General features: G+C 43.9%; 1 protein-coding gene across 2 annotated transcripts in view; it reads right to left on the bottom strand.

Annotated features, from left to right (window-relative positions):
- Positions 1-17393, bottom strand: part of CLNK (cytokine dependent hematopoietic cell linker) — a 168869-nt gene that overhangs the window by 22926 nt on the left and 128550 nt on the right. For both annotated transcript variants that reach the window (XM_045984963.1, XM_045984972.1), the window contains exons 12-16: positions 12666-12722; positions 10403-10430; positions 7350-7368; positions 5406-5487; positions 3596-3636 (exon numbers count right to left, since the gene is read on the bottom strand). In XM_045984963.1, the coding sequence (XP_045840919.1) occupies positions 3596-3636; positions 5406-5487; positions 7350-7368; positions 10403-10430; positions 12666-12722 (227 nt within the window). The remainder of the gene's footprint in view (positions 1-3595; positions 3637-5405; positions 5488-7349; positions 7369-10402; positions 10431-12665; positions 12723-17393) is intronic.

The raw sequence follows: 17393 nt of genomic DNA, 5'->3' as shown, positions 1-17393 counted from the left end.
ATTTATAAAACGCTGATAGAAAAACAAAATGTCAGAAAACAAAAATTTTGAACAAAAAGAAGACAGGTCCCCTACAATCCCAGGCTTAGAGATTAATGTTAGAATTTTGGAGTAGAGCCAAACCTTTCTGGACCATCTTCCAATATATCAAAATAATTTGTTTTTGGTCCTGATACCCATTCACTTAGGCTTTGTGATGCAGTGGTGAAACATATCTTTGGTTGTAATCAGTTTCTAACAGCAGCTCTTAAGACCTTTAGAATTTCCTAAGTAAAAAGAATGATACAGGTTCTTTAATATGTATAACAAACCTCTTGCAACCATACCTGAGTTTATGTTAATAAGGTGACTTTCCAAAAGTGCCTAAGGATGGGGGCTGGTTGACAGGTAAACCGGCCATGTGACTGAAGGGTTGGAACTTTTAGTCCCGCCCCCTTGACCTAGGGAAGGGGAAAGGGGCTGGAAGTTGAATCAGTCACCCATGGCCAAAGACTTCATCAATTGTGCCTATGAAATGAAACTTCTCCAAACCTCAGAGTATGGGGTCAAAGAGCTTCTGGGTTGGTGAACCAGAACTCTTCCATGTGCCATCATTCTGGACCCCAAAGTCCATGAGGACAGAAGCCCCTTTGTTCAGGACCTTGTCTTGGGTATCCCTATCATCTGGCTGTGGCTGAATTGTATTCTTTTATAATAAATGGTAATCCAGCAAGAAAAATGTTTCTGTGAGTTCTGTGAGCCACTCTGGCAAATTAACTGAATCTAGGGAGAGGTTCACTGGAACCCTGGACCTATAGCTGGTTGATCAGAAGCCCAGGTGACAACCTGGGCATATGATTGACATCTGACATGGGCTGGTGGGGGTGCAATCTTGTGGGATTGAACCCTTAACTTGTGGGTTCTAAGGGACTCCCTGTAGTGTCAGAATAGAGTTGAACTACAGGTCACCCAGCTGGTGTTGAGAATTGCCTGGTGGTGTGAACCCCCCCGCCCCAACCCCACTTTGGAATTGTTGGGCACAGAATTCTCAGACTCCTAATAGCTTAGCTTGAATTCATTAATCAGGGAATTGAGCCAAGTCTGTTTATCGAGTAGTTGCTGAACTATCAAGAAAAAGCATTTCCCAAATTCCTTTCTCATTTGTAGAATAAGGATGATAATATACCCATTGACAGAGGCATAGATTTCACTCCTCTACACGAAGAGTGTTGCCTCCTTCGGCTCAGGCATTCAAATTAAAACCAGTAAGCTTTAGAGACTCTGCTAGACTGAAAACTGAGTGCTGAGATTGTGTGGTTTTCTATGCATCTAGTTTCTGCCAAGTCCTGGTGCCCGAGCGATGAATTCTTACTCAGTAGAATGAACACCTGCTCAGTAAGCCGACGGGGGTGTGGGGCAGGTATGAAAGCACTGGTTAGCTGAAGGGCGGGGCTGCCTCTGTTCTGTATTCTTAGGACCCACCCTGCCCAATTCTGCATAAAAGCATGTGCTTCGTGGATGCTTGATGAGTGAAAGAGGAATGGATCCATGGTGTTTGAAGGCTCTGGAAACACCCCCGCCCCCCCCCCCCCCCCATCCATCCTGGGCTACTTCCTTCATTAACTGTTTTGGGACACGGATGGAGGACAGCCTGTAAGACCTCAGAACAGATGATTTACTCCCAGTTTGGGGATGCTTGACTAGACTCCTGTCTGTGAAGGCCAGTGGCCTCATGAACACTGGTGTTCCGATAGTCAAATTGCTCCTCATTTTTCACTTGTGCATGGTTTTGTCTTTCAAATGAAGACTTTGGAATTCTCTCTAAGCTGATTCTGCTTTCCTTGTAGCATATTCTCACAGCCCCTGCTCAGTCCCTAGATTTGCCCCCAGATGCTATAAGTCTTCCTGTCTTCATACACCTAGTCTGGCCTCCAGGACTACCGCTTCTGCCATTTGATTCTTAGGGATTGGGCCCATCCTGTTAGTCACAGTTTTTCCTTTTGACTGCCTTCCTTTAAAAAAGGAAATCCTCTCTTGGGAAACTTTTTTTTAATTACAGGTTTTATTTCTTTATTTGAGAGAGAGTGAGCAAAAGACAGTATGAGATGGGGAAGGGAAAGAGCCAGAGGGAGAAGCAGACTCCTCACTGAGCAGAGACTTGATCCTGGGGCTCTGGGATCATGATCAGAGCCAAAGGCAGTCGCTTCAATGACTGAGCCACCTAGGCGCCCCTCCTAAGCAACTCTTATTAGCAATGTAGCATTGCTAATCATCAGGGGAAATAAGCTTTCCAGATTGGTTTTACAATCTAAGACCTAGATAGTATAGAGCAGAGGAGGGATAAGGACAGGATGGAGGTGAGAGGCAGGAAACTCTTGGGTCTTATGGGTCAGTTGGGCTGGGAATCCCTGGAGAAGGAAGGATATTTATTAAAATGTGTCAGTTGTATACTATGTGTCACACATCTGTGTGTGTGTGTATGTGTGTGTGTGTGTATAAAATCCTGTGAGTTAATATTATTATTTGGATTTTATGGATGAAGGGAGGATGTGGACCCAAGAATGAACTTGCTCAAGATGACCCTGTTGCAGGGAAGGAGGCAGCACTAGGACTCGGGTCAGTAGAACCTCAGTCATTCCGCTATGTCCCATGGGGTCTGCTTCCTGCAGCTCTCAGCCCTCTTCTGGCTCAACAGAAAGAGATTGTAGGATTAGACCCGAACACAGAATCTCCATAGCATATGGGGTGAGGAAAGAAATGCAAAAATATGATAGATTTGTTTGAACAAAAAATACTAATAATATCAAGACCCACCACCAATAGGAATATGACACTATATTTATATGCTACAGAAGACAACTCTGTAGACAGGTATCCTATGTTCATCTTTATCATCAATTAGTAAGAGGAGTCAATTTGATTTTCTTTGTTTGATAGACTTAAGATAAATCTATTTACATCCAAAGGATTGGCAGAACTTAAAGTTTGTTAAGAACAACTGTTGGAGATGATGGGGAACAAGGAGGACTCATAAGCTGTTGGCGAACTAGCATGTCTGGAAGACACATCTAGTATAATCAAAGAGAGGCACAGCCTCCAACCCAGAAATTTCACTCTCAGAGAAGTAGTTACCGTGTTGTGTATGTGGGAAGACTTCTACAATATTGTTCATAACGTCATTATGTTCATAAGAAGAAAACTCTGGAAGCTACCTAAGTGATCATATTGGATTACAGATACACATTGTGATATTAACATAACGGAATACTATCTATCGATGAAAATGATCTAATTATACCTACATGCATCAGCTCAATGATGCTGAGGCTCGCAAAAGCTAAGTCACAGTACAGGGATGTCATAGTGTGATGGCTTACCTGTTTGTTTTATAATTCTTTTTTTTTTAATATTTTATCTATTTGACAGAGAGAAATCACAACTAGGCAGAGAAGCAGGCAGAGAGAGAGGAGGAAGCAGGCTCCCTGTGGAGCAGAGAGCCCCATGTGGGGCTCAATCCCAGGACCCTGAGATCATGACCCAAGCCAAAGGCAGAGGCTTTAACCCACTGAGCCACCCAGGCGCCCTGTTTTATAATTCTTACATAAGGTGCTCTTACCTCTGTTTTGCACACTGTGGTTCCTGGTCACGAATGGTGAGCTAAAGGAAATGTTAGAATTGACAGGATGTTGGTAGTTCCCATGGTAGGTAAAATTCCACTCAAAGGCAAGGTCAGTCATAATGGACTAAGTCCCATTTACTAAGCACTTTCTATTTCACTGGCTGTGCTACAAGGGTTTGTTTTGTAAGGCAGTAGTCATCTGTTTCTTTCTCCCTTTTCTTCAGGCAGGGAACCACATATGGAACAAAGTGACCCATATGTGTTCTTTCCATCGTATTTCAATAAGCACATATTATGATTCTTTGCTTTTGGAAGCCATGAATTCAGACTTGCCTCATAACTATAGCCACCATAGATAGGTGGCAGGTTGGGGCTGATATTTTCTAGAAATTGTTTACCAGTTGAAGGAGAGTGAGCCATAGCAAGCAAGAGGAGCACAGAAATTATCTTGTTCCTTCTTGAAATGTGAGCTAAGTGAGAAAACTATGGATTATTATGAGGAAATCCAAAAGAGAAAGAGGATTTTAAAATATAGTAAAAGACAATTGAAACAACAGTAAGAAAGTGAGAAAAGGGGAGGTAACGGGGGATAGAGATCATGCCCTTGATGCGCAGGCCTGACCGGTGGCTGAGAGCTGACATTTTTCGGGAACTTGCAATAGGCCTGGATCTGCTCTCAGTGTCTATTGTAGGACAAGCAACGTTGCCCAAGGATGTGGTTTGCTAGTGATGAGGCTGGGCAGTCTGATTCTGGTGGGTCTCTCCTGACCATGAATGACTCTGTTCTACCATAGATAAGGTTCACTCCCTATAAGTATTTATTGAGTGAATAAAATATAGCATCTTAACTGTGGGCAGGACACCAGGGAAAGTCAGCTTTCAGCATTTTCAGAATTAAGCCATGATTGGCAGTATGGGCTACTGTTTGGGTTTCGAAGTTGAACTTGACTTCAGTGGTAAGGAACTCCATCTCTCTGGGCCTCACTTATTCCTTCCAGAGAGTGGGTTAGAACTATCTCTTAAATTCAGTGTGGCTTTAAGCTGGGGTCTGATGGCTGAAGAGGGGTTTGCCAAGCAGGGAGAGAGTCCTGAGAGGGAAATATGGAGGGAGGTGCTGTAGACAGAGGAATAGCGTGTGCAAATGTCCTGCATTAAGTGACAACAGGGGCTGAGACAGTGGGAAAGTGGCATGATCTGAACTTGGAGCCACTGACCAGACAGGGGTCATGGGGACCTTAGAAGCACTAATTTTGGAGGTCCTGGATTTTGTTGTAAGGAAGCCAGCACTGATTTATAGTGACCTTGGTCAGTGAATCACTGGTCTGAGCCTTTGCTCTCTCGAATCTTCAGCTGGGACAGTAGTTGTCACAATAACCCGATCAGGCGAATGTTAAATTAGATAATGGCATTTTCAACCTCCAACCATCTATAAAGTTTTGTTCAAAAGTAGCTGTCGTTTTGCAGGTGGTTACCTATAAGTTACCAACTGAGAATAACTAGAAATGGCCAATTTTCCCCCCGGACTGGTTTGCATCCATTCCAGTTAATCCTGTCTAGTTCATATCCAAGCCTTCAGATCTCCCAAAAGTCTCTAACAAGCAATCGCTAGTAAATTGCAGGAAGAACAATGCCATCAGCTTCCCTAACAACTGTGACTCACACATTTCCCTTGGGCCTCATCACTGGGCTTCATTATCAAAGACCAAAGACTTCCCATTCCTCAGGAAGCCTTGGTGCGTCATTATCCAGGACAACACACAGCCTGATCCCCAGGCTGCCACCCAACAAGGCATTCCTGTCTCCTTACCTGGCAGTGGCAAGAGGAATCTCTGGAGGGCTTTGATTTCGTGACAGGTGAATTGATTCAGGTTTCATCTGATAATGAGGAACTGCATAAAGGAGTCGCATAATGGTCAGATGATAAAAAGAAAAGGATTGGGGACCTAATGGAACTTCCATAATTTAATCTGAGTGATCTCTTATTAGTAGGACCGGGTTGTTGGTGATCAGCAGAAACTGTAGCCTATGTATTCTACAACTCTCCTGGCTCCTGTGGGTGGCTTTTCCCTGAGGCTATAAAAACGACTTTGAATCGTGAATATTCGATAGGATCAAGAGTCCTGAATCTGGAATTCATCATTGAGGTTCCAGAAATACAGAATATCACATTGGAAGGTATTTGTTCTCGGAAAGGCTTGGTGTGGAAGTGAACCGAAGTTGAATTCTGCATTCAAGTGAGAACTTACACAGGAACATAAATAAAACAGGGAAACTTGAGAACTGCTCTGGGCAGGAGCTTGCCCACTGCTGGTCCACGCCCTTCTGGAGTCTTGCATCTCTTCAGCAACAGGGCTAGAGAGCTCCCAGGATTCTGACGTAGACTAGCCATGCCTGCCTGCTTGCCAGCAGGCCTGTATTTTCTCAGAATTTCCCCTTTGATCTTTAAGTTTTCAAAAGATCTGCCAACTGTATGAACTGGAGTTCTTTAGTAATTACATATGCCATGGATGTGACCACTATTTATTTGCTTTTCATCATGAATAGATTTTAATCTGCCATCCAAATCACCAAGGGATATAATCATACTATGATATGAAATGCCATAAAACACTCTCCCTGTAGCTCTCCTTAGTGGTGAAGCTAAGGGAGCATATTGACCTTGACATATCTTAATTCTGGTTGTTACTCTGTGCTCTTTCTCTGTACAAGGTGGGTCACAGACTGGACACCTCTGATTGAAGGACTGTGAATACTTGAAATGTAATTGGGGTTGATGCCTGGTCCACTAGTCACCTATCCCGTAAAATCATTTCATGTCATCAGCAGCCACCCAGAGCCTCTGTCCCTCGTGTGCTGATCAATGTGACATCACTGCACTAATAATCTCAGAAGTCCAAGGCGACAGCATCTAAACATTTTAGTGAGGATGTTGAGCTTTGGTGTGGAAAAGGCACAGTTTCCTTTAGGTCTTAAAATGATTTAGAATTGCCAACCGACCCCCACTTCTCCATCAGGGACCCCTGAGGATCTACAAACCCAGGTTAGGCCCACTGAAGCCTAACTCCCAGGAAGAGCAGACTTGAGACCTACAGAGGCAACACAACATGACTAAAACCACCGAGTGAGTCAGAAGCAGCCTCTGAAATCCGAACCAGTGTTGCTTTGTGGGACTATGCTGCCCGTGTTCACTCTTTGGGCCACGGCTCTGGCCCTTGGCTTTGATGTAACTGATCATCATAAGCAAACGGTGAATGGTATTTCAAAGGTAGGCACGAACATACTGTTGCTTAGCAAGCCAACTACTGGATGAGTGTTGGATTGTGTTGCACAGCAACACCAATGATGTGTGCACACATACATGTGTGTCTGCACAATCAGAGGAGGGTATGCGTGTGTGTGCATGGGTTCCATCAAAGCCAGAGAGACCAAGAGCTTCCCTGGAGCAGTGGGCCAGCCACGTCTTTCTAAAGTGGCAGGGGCAGACCGTGTGCCTCCTTCTTGACAGGTGCCTGTGGCAGAAGAAAGACCTCTAGCTCAGCCCCGAATTTAATCACCTTGTTTCAACCAGAGGGCTCTTGAGTAGACTAGGAGGCCCCGGGCCCATCTGGATCACATCATCGTGCATATATGCAGGTGCTCCTTGATCCCAGGCCCTGAAACAATCCTTTCTAAAAATGACTAATGCTATAAATCTGGAAATGGCACTCAACCTAATGGCATCAGGGTATGAAAACAAATGTAAACAGCTTACCTCGATCTGTCCCAAGGACCTGCATTGAATTAACAACAAAAATTAATAATGTTGAGTGAGTCTTAGTGATAGAGAATTTTACATTAAACCTGTGTTTTGGAGCAATTGGTTAGTAGAATTTGGACAACATTTTTGTTAGTATAGATTTTTTAAAACCTACAAATAATTCTCCAAAAGACTAAGCAAAAATAAAAATGTTATACTCTCTGTGTGATGCAACAGGCAAATATGCAATCTGCTGATGAGGTTAAAATTACTTTGACTCTTCTGAAACCTTAGTATTGCTCCTATTTTCATTCCAATAATTCCATCGATGAGACTTTTTTCCCTAAGAAAATTTTTGGACCAATACTTGGACCCATTTCCATGCACAAAGATGTCCAGTACATCATTCCTTATAGTGTCAAACCCTGGAAATGATCTACGTGCCCATCTAAGTGAGAACTGTTAAGTCAATTTTGGTGCTATACTGATTTATCAGAATTATAAATGCATGGCAAGTATTTATGTAGAGTATGGGATAGGATTATGCTCCAATTTTGTCTCAATGTTACATGAAAAGTTTAGGCTACAAAATGGACTTATGATGTATTTACAATGCAGGAGTGTGTTGTGGGTATGGGGGTGTGTGCGGGGGGGAGTGTATTGACCCTTGGAGCCCAGGTCTCCTGACTCACATTGTCTTCCCAGACAAGACACCGTTAGCAACAAACAGCTCAGAGAGGCATTGAACCTCTTGACTGAAGCTCGGCAACAGGCAAGCCCTCTGTTTTGAAAGCCTCAGTGTCCCCTTGGGTTCTGGCAAGAGGCCATACATTTCATCATGGACAGCAAATCAGGCAAATCTATAGGCTAAGTAAAAAGGGTAATGAGTCCATTCTAATGAGTGGTTTGAGAGTCTCCCCACTGCGTCTTGCATGGGACTTTGGACATGGAAATTCCAAGTCCCCAGTCAGAGGCTGCTGTGGAGATAGTCTTGTTGAAGACAAATCTCAGGATTGTTGAAGGAGTTGGGAGAGCAGAGCTGGAAACATGGCTGAAAAGCTATCCTTCTGGGACAGCAGGTGTTTTCTTTAATTGAGATCCAGCCCATTTTCTGCTTGAGGGCTCTGAATTTAAAATGGAATGTAATTAGAAAAGTGGGGTAAAATCTCTCATTTATCTACTTTGCCTTTTTTGTTGTTGTTGTTGTTAGAAAATAAACATTCAAGTTAAATAGTAATACCTGCTTTATTATGTCCCTCCCTCCATTCCCATCCTTCTCTCTTTCCCTCCTCCTCCCCCACCCCTTCTTCTTCTTCCTTTTTTTTTTTTTTTCTTTCAAGCTACTTTAGCCCAGAAGTGTCTCTGAGTTTCCTGAGGCAGAGCGTCATAGTGTGGGGAGTGGACCAGGATTTTCAGGGGCTGGCCCTGTCTTCTGCCAGCTGTGGGGACTCTGGAAAGTGTTCAATCTCCCTCGAGGCTTCTTTTTTCTCTTAGGGTTTTGTGAGAATTAAATGAGACAACGAGTCTCTCTTTGACAACTATAATGTGCTGTGTGAATTTGAGTTGGGGTGGGCAGCACAGCATTTCTGTTGGGAACAGTTCTGGTTCCCAAGATATAATATGAGTAAGCACTTCACACCCAAGGCTGGCTTTTGTCCTATGAGATGGGCTTTTGTGGTGGAGAAATGGCCTTGACTCTCAGCCCAGACAAACAATGGGGAAGTGTCTTGGCAAAAGATAAGGAGGAAGAATGTGTTTTTCCATTAGGCGGTGTTGTGTTTTAGATGATATCTACTTCTAGAATGCCAACCAAAGTCGCAAAGAAAACAAACTGTCCTGCATGACCCCTCCTGTCTGAGGCTCGCTACTTCCTTCTTGCTCCTAAATGATTGGAGAGCCTATTTTCCTTACAGGCTGACCTATGAGTTGCGGACTATAGATCATCTTGTGTGCCAGCCATCTGCTACCGGGGACACATAAATTCGACCCACAGGAACAAAGCGGTGGAGTCGGAGAGTGCCCAGCAGCAGAGCACCACACCCACCTTTCTCCTTCCCGGGGGCACTTGGAAAACCCAAAAACTCCCAGTAGAGGAGGAGCTGAGTGAGGTCCTGTTTGGAACCAGGGCTGGCCTTCTCATTCAACAGTTATGTGCTGTCCTCTTTGCCATGATTATCTGATGGATGAGAGGTAGTAAGTGTCTTGTTTAGTGGCAAGTGAGAAGTGTGACTTGATTTTAGCATTCTCATAAAACCAAATAGGAAAGGACAGATGGACAGACAGAACAAAACAAAGAAAGAAAATAGATTGACCTGTGCTGTCCAGATATAAGAGCATAGTCGAAATACTAAAACAAGAACCATGCTCCTTAGGAAGCCAGTGGGAATGAGGTGAGGCCACTCTAGCTGTTGGACAGTGGCTTTCCATCAGTCACAGTGGACCCATCATTTCCTCATTGGGAGTTAAGGAGCTGAGTGTGGAAGGGCTCTAAGGCAGCTCCATGATGCCTGACTTTCCTGGTGTTTATTGAGCTTCTATAGCTCACCTGGTCGTTATGCACTTTCTTTGACTTATTTTAACTTTTTCACAACAATCTTGCAAAGAAGTATTATCTCTCTCCATTTTGTGGCCGTGGGGTTGTGTATGTATTCAAATCCAGGTCTGTGTGGTCTCTATTTAAAATGTTTTGTACTGAGCCGTCTTGTCTTTCTTTTGAAGAACAAATGGTAAGGTATAGTACCATTTCCAACATCTTATTTCTGGAAAGCTGAAGACTGGAGGCCATTGGTGGAAGCTTTATGTCTTCTCTGAAAACTGGGACGCTCTTCACTGGACTAGTGAACTCTGAGTAATTCAGGTCACAGAATAAGACCTTGGTCTAAGATCTGGACCTTAACTTCTTTTACTTCAGTTTTCTCATCTTTAGAGTAGAGATATTAATACATTTGAGTACAGCTGTTATGAAAATTAATTGTGATAAAGTCTCTGAATCAAATAGTGTCTTGCCCATCACAGACATTAATACACAGAAATCCCTTCCTTGTTTTGAAGACAAAATTACCACTTACCTCACTTAAGTCCTTTAAGCTTATCTGCCTGTAAGGAAAAGAAATATGGTGTTACATAAAATACAGTTCATAATGATCAAGATAAAATCACTCTGAGCCCTTAAAAACCTTTGACTGCATTTTCATTGCCAAATTAACAGCCCATGGTCCAGTGTGATATTCATCACTGTTCTTTAAAGCGAAAGCCAGGTTATTTTTCTCATAATTTTCTAAGAAACAGAAGTTTTGAGGGAATACAAAAGGTGGTGACAGAAAGGACATGAATTAACTAGCTTCTCATTTTTGGAGAATTTCAGTAACGTCTTCATTTCTCCTCACATTTGGTTTTCCATGTTGGGTTTCATTAGCACAGTCAGACCTGCTATTATTATCTTAATTGCAAAACTCTGAGTGTTTTGTTTTGAGGAAATATAAAGAGTCTTAAGTATGACATTGTAGGGTACAGCGGGATCCCAGGAAGCCGTGGGTTAGAGGAAAGATGCTTCCATGAGGGAGACTGAGACATACCATGGAATGGATGATGGGGTAAGAACTCAATGCACCGTGTGTTGACGTGCGTCCTGGGCACGTCTCAGAAGAGCTAGCAAGCCTTTCATGGATACTGACAATTCAGTCAATTCACCTCCCTGACCCTTGTCTTTCTCATCTGTGAAATGGCCACAGGAGCATTCATTTAGGATTGCTTGCAATAAGGATAACAATGTGGGGCGCTCAGTGGGTACTGCTGTTGGGATGTGGTCAAAGGCTGATGAGGAGTGACAGGCACATTCTGTCTGCCTGGGTCTGCCAGTGAGAACCTGGTGCTGAGGGAATGTGGGGAGGTTGAGGCAACAACACCAGCCTCAGAAGGCAACTGTTGATCTAGAGAGATGGAGATGAGCCCAGGAGCACACAGCACTCAGATGCTGTATCCTGTTCTCAGACAGCCAAGCAGCAGGCAAGTGGAGTGAGAGCCATATTTTGTACCAGTTCATCAGACCATCAGAGATGGTACCTCTGCCCCCTGCCTCCCCCTTTCAATGGGGCAAATGGGAAGAAAAAGAGATATGCTCAGAAGTAATAAAGTTGAACAGACACCCATAGTATTAATTATTCAGGTTAAGTTGAGGCTAATTTTTGTTTTTCATGTTTAAGAGACTCTGGCATTTTAGGATTACTGAGCTTTTGGCCATGTGGCTTCAATTTAAGACGTGCAATTGATTTTAGACTTGTGATTTTAAGTTCTAAGAGTCGAGCTGTGCTCAACTCCATTTATAAATATTGCAAACTGTTTGAGAGAACTTGAATTTGTCTAGATTTATCTATTTACCTTATTAGATTTATAAAAGTTGTTAAAGTAAGTTTCGCTCATTAGGTTTTAAAGTTAGATGTATATAGGTATTTCAGATGTTTAAGATTTAACTGAGTTTGTAAATAAGTCTTATTGTCTAAGGTTCCTTAACCTATGCAGTGTGACAGAGTGTCCTTCTGACTAGATAAAATTGCCTGATTTATAAATAAGTATTATACTCGATCAACGGAAATGGGTGGCTTCAGGAAAGCTAGGCTTTGGAAGCGGTAGCATTAAAAAATGGATTTTTACGTGATAACCCAAGCAGTTGTAGGAGGGTTTTCTGTGCATGTCAACGTCTCTGGACCTGGGAATGCCTTTGTTGACAAGACTCCCCAAGTTAGTTGCTCCCTTTACCTATAAAATAAAGACATCTGGCTTTGGTGGTGATTGGGGGTGTTTGGGGGAGACCTGCACCCTCACAAAATGCAGACCAGGGTGGGGACCTGCCTGCCCACCCCAACGCACCACGCCACCTCCCTGTGAGTGTCTTTCATCTCGTGTAAGTGGTCCTGTGTTCTGTTTTGGAGATGGCCCATAAGCCGTGGTCACCGCTTACATGGCAGGGATAAGCTTCCCCATGCTCTGTGTGTATTTGAGGATAATCCATTTTACTGTAAAAATAACCCTTCTTGAGCCTCCCTTAGATTTTGCTGAGTTTTACATAAACTGGGTTTGATCCTTGTGCTGTCATCTGTGAGCTCCCTCATCCTCTGGAAGTGAAGTCCCTTCTCTGAAGCTTGGTTTTCCCACCTGTAAAATGGGTAAACTCACACAGAAATGAGAGGTTGATTAAGGTTCTCATGAAATAATATACATGAAAGTTATTTGGAAGAAAATAACACCTTCCATCTGCATCCATTAAAAACTTTCTTTTAAATGAAACTTTCATTCTGAGATAATTGTAGGTCTCATGCTCGTGTAAGAACTTACACAGAGGGATCCTGTGTGCACTCATCCAGTTTTCCCCAATGGCGATATCTTGCAGCACTGTAATAATGATAATAATAATTAAAGTCACATTCTAAAATCAGTATTTCCTGTAAGTACCCATTCCCATGCAAATTTGTATGCTTCTTGGTAATCAATGCTTCCTCTCTCTTCAAGGACTCTGGTTTCTCAATATCTCCACGGATTTTTGTTGTTGCTGTTGTTTTCACTTCCCAGATCATCAGAATGTACATTTTTGTCCCTGAGATGGCTTGAACTAAGGTGGTGCTAGTTTGCTGGCTGAAAAGGGAAAACCGTAGCTAGGCAGACAGATGTTTTGTTGGTTAAATAGCAGGTACCTTTTGTAAATTACATTTTGGCGGAACCCTGCAGCGTGGGGTTGGAGTTTGCTGAAGCTGCAGGGAGACGTCATGGCTCATGACCTCTCTGCATTTCTGTGTCTTGCTCAAAAAACTGTGGATTATGATACTATTTTCTGCACAGTATGGTTGTGGGACTGCAGGAGGTCAAGCAACCGAAAGACCCCAGAGTGGACCCATTGTATAACAAGAGCTCCCCAAATGTCGTAACTCTGATGATTACTCAGGATGCTTTTATTTGGTGCACATGCCATGGTATTAAAATTATAAGGGTTAGTGGGAAAGTTACTCCTTTTAAATCTCTTTCTGTCAAAGAGAGAGTCTCCATGTGGTGGTGACTTTATCTAAATATTGCTCTTGCATTTTATTTCTCTTCCCTTTCAAGAGAGAAAAAATGCCACAGGCTCAAAGTTTGGGTCTGAAACTGTCTGTGTTGTAGTTACGCTAATGATGTTTCCCCTTTAAATAAATTTCCTTACTTTAAAAAAATGAGCTGAGCCAAAAATATGAAGTACCCGGGTATGATAAAAATCACAATAACGGTACACGAATGGTTGAGAACGCCCAACGAACATTCCCCAGACTTCAAAGTTCTCTAGTTTTCAGTCGTCAGTGAAGGATTTAAGTGGCATTTTCATGAACTGAAGTGCTTCGATTCATCAATCGTTTTGTGAAGCCAAGACCTAGCTTTCAAGTAGAGATTGGCGGAGCTGGCGGAGATAAACGGTTGCAGCAATAGGCAGACCCGCATTCACTCTCAGGAGAGCAGAGTCCATTATAAAGGGCTGCAGCTGCCGGCTGCCAGTCAGTGACTGCAGTGGATTACCACATGTAAATCGCAGCCTCTCTTGATGGAGGGCCGTCCATCTCGGAGCGCCCATGGAGCAGCTGGTAGGAGGGGAGCGGGTACTAGCCTTCCTGTGTGGGCTAGAGCAGTTCAGCTCTCCAGTGTCCCTTCTGTTTTCAGAGAAAGTGAACCTTGCCACAGCCTCCTGTGGTTGTTGACAAGCAACATGTGGGCCATTAGTAACAGCCATCTGACTCCCAATATGGCACCCAACTCAAATGAATTTGGAAGCTCTCCTTTTACGGCAAAACTCTTTCTTATTCATGGTGGTATTCCCAGTGTCTCACACAGGCTCTGCATGTTTTTGACCTCTCCATAGTCCTGCAGCAGCCCTATAGCTTTGACCAAGTCACTTAACCTCTGTGAATCTTAGTGACCTACATGCCCAAGGGGTAAGGAAGTGATTTTTATGAGGCACCTACTATGAACCAGCCAGTGAGCCTTCAAAAAACATACTTTAGGGGTGCCTGGGTGGCTCAGTGGGTTAAGCCGCTGCCTTCGGCTCAGGTCATGATCTCAGGGTCCTGGGATCGAGCCCCGCATTGGGCTCTCTGCTCAGCAGGAAGCCTGCTTCCTCCTCTCTCCCTCTGCTTGCCTCTCTGCCTACTTGTGATCTCTCTCTGTGTGTCAAATAAATAAATAAAATCTTTAAAAAAAACCATACTTTAGAGGGCTGAGCCCGTAGAAAACCATCTTTTAGAAGGATACAGTGAGATGGGATGTCATGACACTCTGGAGGGGTTGATGGCAAAGAGACCCAGCCAGTTCTCGTCACATCTAAAAGTGATTAAACAAATTTAGCTCTGGCTGCAGAAACTCAAGAGGATGCAGAATGCGAACTTGTAAAGACTCCAACACCATGGCATTGGCTGCATGATAGGTTGCAGTGATCCAGACTGCAGAGGAACTCATTTTCAGATCGAGGAGTATTATTTTAGACCCTGGAAGCTGGAACATATGTAGGAACGGCTGAAAGACCATCAAAGCTTTATTGACAGATTCCTGGAACCTGGCTTCCTCTGGGCCCTTATCCCTGGCTGTGTATGAGATTGCCCCCAGGAGAGCTTTAAAAGAGTGATGGCTGCTTCTTCCCTCTCTGAGTGATTAACGCAGATCCTGGGGAATAGTACTTTTTAAAAGAGCTTTCCTAATTATTTTAATGTAAAGCCAGAATGAGGAACATTGTACTAGGATATAGAGTCTGTATTTCGAGAGAATATAGGGTCATGGGTGCTTAATTCTGTCGGGTAGAAATGGGAAATGATGTTCAGGTGTTTCTTTCCTGTGCTGTGACTGATACTCTCCTAGGAACTCTAGAGAGATCACTGCCACTCTTGTCACGTGGGGAGGATTGCACTGTTCTCACCAACATGGAAACTCACAAATGTTTGAGAGCTTTATGAGCTCATGTAGCCAGAAGTGGCTCAGCTGGGATCCAAACCCAGTTCTTCTGGGTTCCAACACCTGTGCTTTCTGGCATAAAGACACTGAAGGAAGAGAAGATCCTCTTTTCCCCTCCATACGGAACAACCTCATCCACTCTGATGTTTTATTCATCCCATGTTCTACCCTCTTTGCTCTCTGAGTTTTGACCAGTTCTGGATGTATTAGACTATTCGGTCAGTAGGGTCCGGGATGATACATTTCACGTTTCCAACGCTGATGACATCACTTCATGGGTTTGATGGTCTATTGTTGGCTGTTGTTGCCTCCCTGTCTCTCGTGCTTTGAAACCAGAAATCAAAACAGAGCAAATTTGGTGACTCTTCGTCTGGCTAGGACCCTCTGGAAATGGCAGAAGGAAATACAGATTTATCGAAGGTGTACTATGTGCCAGGCAGACCCTGTGCTGGGAACTACGCATCCTGAAATGAGTCAGTCCCCACTTTTTGGGTGGAACAGACTTGTATCCAGATAATTATATGGGGCGGGGGTTGGGTAAAGGCACCAACAGGAACAGGCTCAAGGTCACAGCTACGTCCTAGGCGGGCAAGTGTTGACCGCTTGTCCTGATTTGTCCTGGGTAATTCTCACATGAGCCCGTGAGGTAGGTGGTGGGTATTACCGTCATCCTCACTTTAACAGCCCAGGAAGATGAGGGCTGGGTGAAGATCAGTCATTTGCTCTGAAGCAGGTCCTCAACCTCTGCACGATGGACCTTGGAGTGTTCATTATCCTTTGTCGCAGGGCTGGCCCATACGCTGCAGGGTGTTTGGTGACGTATCTGACCTCTACCCACCAGATGCCAGGAGCATTCCCCCCACCTGACCCGTCACAACAAAATATGTCTCTGGATACTGCTAATTTCCCCGAGGCCAGAGTCACCTCCAGCCGAGAACTGCTGCCCCTATCTTCCATTTCACAAGAAAGATCACCTGAATTTCAGCTGGGGCAGCTGGAATTGACACCTGAGGGCTTGAGTCCCTTCCCACACTGCAAGGCCAGTGGAGAAACCAGCAGACGAAGGGAAATGGCACTGGGCAGAGAAGGAGGGCTGTTCCTCCAGGGGAGGAGGTGTGTTTGCGTGGGGCTGCGAAGGATGAACAGAGGAAGAGACATTGGCCAGAAAAATAAGGTGGAAATGGTATTTTAGGCTCATTGGCATTCGCCATCAGAAACAGTGATGACTAGGTTCTCCACAGAATCTCAAAATGTGCCTGATATTTTGAATTTCTGTTATCTACGAAAAATGCTTACTAAGTGATGCCTCATGCTCCAACCTGCTGATTCAAGCTTGATTCAAGGAAAGCATCATTCATCCCATGCAGGAGCGAGAGAGAAATGTTCAACTCTGTTCTGACTTCTAAAGTGAGGAAATTTTGCAAATCCAAACTCTTTTGGGGAAAGAAAAGCGCCTATTCTCCTTTGTTACATTTTGCGATTGTTGCTGGCTGCCTGATGCCCCACGCATTTGGAAGTGGGACACTGTCCTCAGCTTAATGCCAGAGACTTGGCTTTTAAATATTTGTCAAAATGGCAATAATGTTTCTGACAAATGGGTTTTCCCGTGGGGTAGTATTCCCACAGCTGGGGTGGGTGGTGAGACGCTGAGGGACAGTACTGGTCTGCAAATAGCCTGAATCCCCTTTCAGTTTTTACATAACAAGTTCTGATTCCTTTCTGGCACTTAACATTTTCTTCAACAACAATTTAGGTCTCAAGTGAGCCTTTGTTTCAATAACTCATTTTATTACAAAGAAGATGTGTTATCTTTCTTTCTTTTTTTAACGAGTTTATTTATGTATTTGACAGAGAGAGAGAGAGAGAGAAAGAGAGAGCGCAAGCAGGGGGAGCAGCAGGCAGAGGAAGAGGGAGAGGCAGGCTCTCCACTGAGCAGGGAGACTGATGCTAGACTCGATCCCAGGACCCTGAGATCATGACCTGAGCTGAAAGCAGATACCCAACCAACTGAGCCACCCAGGCGCCCCAAGAAGGTATACTTTCTGTTAAAGAATCAAGAGCAGTTTTCTAAGAGTATTTTCCCTTCAGGCATCACTGGCTCCT

Source organism: Meles meles, chromosome 2, assembly GCF_922984935.1.
Source record: "Meles meles chromosome 2, mMelMel3.1 paternal haplotype, whole genome shotgun sequence".
Lineage (NCBI taxonomy): Eukaryota > Metazoa > Chordata > Mammalia > Carnivora > Mustelidae > Meles > Meles meles.
The sequence above is the reverse complement of the archived record's forward strand: the minus strand, read 5'-3'. Positions and strand labels throughout refer to the sequence as shown.